The sequence below is a fragment of the Hordeum vulgare genome, chromosome 2H (genome assembly GCF_904849725.1).
Source record: "Hordeum vulgare subsp. vulgare chromosome 2H, MorexV3_pseudomolecules_assembly, whole genome shotgun sequence".
NCBI classification, from domain to species: domain Eukaryota; kingdom Viridiplantae; phylum Streptophyta; class Magnoliopsida; order Poales; family Poaceae; genus Hordeum; species Hordeum vulgare.
The window spans coordinates 439993550-439998830 of record NC_058519.1 but is presented as its reverse complement, the minus strand read 5'-3'; the positions used below and the strand labels follow the sequence as shown (position 1 = coordinate 439998830).

The following is a 5281-nucleotide window of genomic DNA, read 5'->3' as shown; positions in this document are numbered from 1 at the left end:
TTCAGACCGAAAACCTTCTTGTAGCAAAAGAGGGGGCCAGTGAGCCAGCAGGGAGCTCACAAGCCCCCTAGGCGCGGACGGGGGGGGCTAGCAGGCTTGTGGCCTCCTGCTGGCGCCCCTCTGACATTTCTTCGGCCCAGTATTTTTTATAAATCCCAAAAAAAATCCACGTTGATTTTCACGGCTTTTGGAGTTGTGCAGAATAGGCATCTCAAACTTGCTCCTTTTTCAGGCCAGAATTCCAGCTGTCGGCATTCTCCCTCTTCATGTAAACCTTGCAAAATAAGAGAGAAAAGGTATAAGTATTGTATCGTGAAGTGTAATAACAACCCAAAAAGCGATAAATATCAACGTGAAAGCATGATGCAAAATGGACGTATCAGTCACGCAATCCGGTCTGCAACAGAGCAGCCCATTAGTCCGGCCCATAAGATAAAAGCCGACCACCTGAGGACCCCTTAATTCCGGACTACCTTAGCAACCACACCAAAGGCGATGCCTTGGGCGACGTTCCCCTCACTGGATGTTGTGGTGTGGATCCTCTTCCCCTCCTTACGTCCCCTACGAGGTGAAAACTTAGGTACCCTTCTTTTGGTGGTGACGGCACGTCCGTGTCGTGTTCCTTCTTGGAGGCACTATCCTGGGGTTGCAGGGGCGGTGAGAGAGTTTGGTTATGGAAGTGATGATGGCGGGGGACAACTTGGATCGTGTTCTTCATTGTCTCTTCATAGGCTGCATTCTCGGAGGGTCCCTTACATGGTCGCCAAAGCGAGAAGGGATCGGTTTCCCCACTACGACGGCAACAGTATACCTTTTGGTAGGAGCCATGTGCTTTGGCGATTCCAGCTCTGGCCTCTCACCTGCTCATAGTTGTGTCCCTTGCTTGTGTGACTGTGGTCGACAACTCTTACCCTTGGGTGTGGTTAAGCCGCAGACGGCGACGATGCTCGTGAGTAGTGTGTACGAAGCTTCCGGGTCTGCTCTAGTTACTTCGTCCAATTCAGCTTGGATGTCATCCGTTTGGGTTCTAGGGTGAACCGAGCTCCCGGCTGCCGGTGCAACATCATTCGAGCTAGGATGAAAGGGTAGGGTCCCTTTCCAGCGGCAGTAACAGATGGCGGTCTGGTCCATTTCTGTCTTTGAGGGTGGCTGTGATCATGAAGCTTGCGCGGTTGTGCATTCCTCCCAAGTTTATAGTTTAGTTCTGTTGGTGTAGGCCGTCATGTAGGGTGTCGGCACGAGCGTGGTAAGGCTTTGACTCGCTTGAACTGTTAACTATGAGTTGTTTCGCTTGAGTACCTTATAGAGTCGTTTTTTTTTGTAAGTTCGTGATTATGTACTCCTGTCCGGTTGATGCCTTTTTTTAATTCAAAGCCGGGTTTTTCTTGAACCTTCGTTCTAAAAAAATGCTCTTACAACATCTACAGTCGGACCCCTTAAATGACCCCTTATACGTCCGCGGACACACCTGGTCAGTGACCAGATAAAAGAGACATGAGGACTCACGAACGCGTCCGGACAGTCTGCCACATATGACGCGACACCATTCCAGACCATTTTTTTTATTTATTCATTTTCTTTTCTCTTTCTTTCTTTTCACCAATGGCATGCAAGTTATCGGACATACGAAAAAAAATAAAAAATAAAAAGTATGGCTATACAAACGGATAAATAAGAAACACGTCTGGTCACTGATCGGGCGTGTTCGTAGATATTTAAGGGTCCGAATTTACAAGTCGTGACCGAAAATGCTCTTGTAGCAACACAAACACTCAATGGCCACACACCGAGGATTTACACAGGCACACGGAAAACTAGTGGATTCCACCTTGGTGTAAATAATCAGACGGGTGGTGTTGCCCCTGATTCACATGCCGCATCCGGGCCATGGGCCTTCAGTTCCGAGGGGTCAAAGACTGGTCAACCGACACGGGCGCACCGTGGATGCTTTCCGAGAAGAAGACGCTCTACTGTACGAGCTCGGGTATGAGTCTCAACAGGAAGGAAATCTCCCGCTGCGAGAAGTTGGGAGTCTTCTTCGCCAGCGCAGCCGTATCCAGTCCCAACCTTCCGGCTTGGCCTTCTTCGGGGCTGGGCTCCGGTGCGACCACGCCAGCGAACCCCGAGACGGCCTCGGCGATCTCCTGCACCAGGTCGACGATCACGCCGTCCACCCCCATCAAGTGCTGCATGTACACCGCCTCCGGCACGTTGCTGCAACAGCATTGGATTCAGTATCTTCTACTCCTACACTACAGTCGCAGATAAACACAGCTAGAGCTAGTCTGGTGCAAACTTGCGGCTCGCTGACTTACTTGAGCTGCCCGTAGGTGAGCAGGGAGAGGTCGGCCTCCTTCACCCTGGCTACCGCCGACGGGTGCCGGAACACGGCCCTGGCCTCCGACACGATGCCCTGCAGGCCGCCGGCGCGGCACAGCCAGACAGCCTCCTCCAGCGAGTTCCGCCTTGCGTCGGCGTGGAGCTGCGTCCCTCCAACCGTCAGGAAGTAAACCTGGTAAGGTAAATCGGATTTGCACGGTAACTTTGGAAGGTCAGTCATTGTTACACCTGCAGAGAATTTGATTATCTTGGACTTGGAGTAGTAGTTTCACTTACAGGGTACTGGTCTTGCAGTTTCCGCATCAGCAGCGCGGCGTCGGGCTGGAAGCTGGAGAAAATGACGGGCCTGTCCTTGGCATGCTCAAAAAGAACCTGAACAAAACAAACACACCACAGGATGTCAATCGACAGGTATCTTCAGAAGATTACAGAAAGAAAAGAAGGCCATTATGCTGCTAGCTTCATGCCTTGAGGATGGCTTGCAGGACGCCGGCGAGCTCCTCCTCCTGGTACACGAGATCGTCGTCAAACTTGAGCTCGACATTGAAGCCGACGCGCCTGTCGACGTCCTCGAACGCCTCCCGCAGCGTGCAGAGCGGGTCGTCGGAACGCACGTCCCACCTCAGTATCCTGCCGTCCTTGAGCTTCCGTAGCAATGGCCTCCCGAGCTGAATCAAGATGCGAATTAGATGTCAGGGTTGTCCTATATGCATGGTTGTTGGTTGCAGTTCACGGTTGTTCTGTTCTTTGTACCTTGTCCCGGTCCTTTTGTGGGCCGTAGGAGACGAACTCGTCCAGTGGAAGATCAGTGATGCGCTTCTCGGAGATTTTGCCCTGAAATTTTGGCCATTGTTTCGTCAGACCTCGCGGTTGCAGCATCGGTCATCGGGATATGGTGCATGCTTCTTTTCTTCTCCTTTTGTGCAGTGAAAAGTTGATCGGGAGTTTGTTGGACACTTACATCTTGTTCGGTGAAGATGAAATTGTCGTGGAAGACAATCGGGCACCCATCTTTGGTCACCTGAATAACAAAATGGAATGTGACATTTTAAAAACCGTCACACTTCACACTTTTGCAGTTGCGGGAGAAATTGCTGTTTCCAGCGTCCTTGTGTGTTTTTAGCCTTGGGTGAGTGTGTTGTGTTCGTGTGGGGTTTGCATTTCTATCGGTTGTTCGGTGTTGCTTGCTTTATATATATAAAAGCAAGAAAAACCTTTTTTTCGTCAAAATGAAACGACGCACACGCGCATCATAGCTTGCCAGGTCTGTCGAGCGCAGCCGGATCATAAAATAAAAATAAAAAAGCCCTGGAGAGAAAGAAAAACGGTTTCTCGACTTCCCCACTAGGCTAAAAATAATCCGGATGGAATGGAGTCGTGCTGGACGCCTGGAGCCCTGGACCGAACTAATAAAGGAAATGCACGGTCAAATTTGGAGCCCGAGGAATGTTATCCACACAGGCAGGTACGTCGCCCAATTTGTAGTGCTGTACACGCGCTTCGCCAGCACCTGGAGACAGCCTGCCCCGGCGCGTGCCACCCACCGCCACCGCCCAAGGAGAGGACCGAGCTGCACATGGCACCCTTCACTTCACAAACGCCAGCTCGATCGAGACTTCCGTCGGGGGTCGGTTAATACCTAACCCTAATGGGTACGTAGTTGCGGCTGTAATAGTTTACCTGGACGTCGAACTCGACGTAGCCGACGCCGGCGACGCGCGCGGCGTCGTTGAAGGACCGCACCGAGTTCTCCTTCACCTCCCGCAGCCGCTCGTCCGGGGACGCCAGCGAGTTCATCCCCTTCCCGCGGTGGCCGATCACCACCAGCGGCGGCCTGCCCACGGCAGCCGGCGCAGCCATCATCGACCCGGCGCCTGCGCGGCAACTCGGACAAGATATGCAATGAGGCTATACGTACATCCACCGACGACGCACGCATGCATTTCAGTCACGCGCACGCACGTACCGTTGATGCACGCGGAGGCGAGGTCCAGCTGCGCGGCGATGTCCGGCACCACGGCGGCGGCGGTGGCGGCGGCGCGCACGGCCTTGGGCTGGGCCATGTGCGTACGGCTATAGTACGCTGACAAAGCCGAAGGACGAAAGAACGTGCCGTCGGCTGGCTGCGGCGACGTGCGACTGCGACCGCTGGGTCGCGCCAACCGAGGATGGCCGAGGCGGTTAAACGGCGAATACTTATGGGCCCTTGCTTGGCTGTGGATGTGGGAGAGGAGCCGCGGAGGACGCTATATATACACACACACGCTTTGCCTGTTCGTTTCGTTCGTGTCTTCAAACGCGCGATAAACGTGAGAATAGAAAGGGGCGGAGGTTAAGCGATAAGGTTTACACATCTCCGGAGGGGTCGCGTTAGGTTTGGTTTTGGATGTTGGAGGCGAATAGGATGTGACGGGGACAAGCGTCGGAGGCTTATACCGCCGGATATCCCCTCCCAGGCGACAGGAGTCAGGAGGCATGCAGGGCGCGCGAAGCTTCTCCCGCTGGCGCCCGCTTTGTTCCAGTTTTCTAGAGGAAGGCAGAATGGACGGCAGAGGGCACCGGACGCGCCCGATGGGTGATTTTGGCTTTTGGGTGCAAAATATGTCATTCGTGCGTAAACTCGGAGCAAAGTGTTACTTTCACGAACGCGCTTTGTACCATTATTATCTCTCGTTTATAAGTACTCCCTCCGTTCCTAAATATAATTCTGGTTGTAAAATAAACGGCCGTCGGAGGTCTGTATTTTCTATACAAATGTACTTGTTGGAGACACGACAATGCAAACATGACTTTAAAGATTGTACTATAAACTATATACGGATGTACATAAGCATATTTTAGATTATAGATTCACTCATTTTGCTCCGTATGTAGTCTTTTAGTGAAATCCCTAAAAGGTCTTATATTTTAAAACGGATGGAGTATATAAAAGCAACTCTAA

At 52.2% G+C, this 5281-nt stretch overlaps 1 protein-coding gene across 1 annotated transcript; it reads right to left on the bottom strand.

Moving 5' to 3' along the window:
* Positions 1–1644: 1644 nt before the first annotated feature.
* On the bottom strand, positions 1645–4741 carry LOC123430221 (glycerophosphodiester phosphodiesterase GDPD2-like). Its single transcript, XM_045114104.1, has 8 exons — positions 4307–4741; positions 4021–4214; positions 3302–3361; positions 3094–3174; positions 2808–3008; positions 2617–2712; positions 2316–2512; positions 1645–2214 (listed from the first exon to the last, which is right to left on the bottom strand). Exons 1-8 carry the CDS (start codon positions 4401–4403, stop codon positions 1968–1970), a joined length of 1173 nt encoding a protein of 390 aa, XP_044970039.1. The 5' UTR covers positions 4404–4741; the 3' UTR covers positions 1645–1967.
* Positions 4742–5281: the final 540 nt, after the last annotated feature.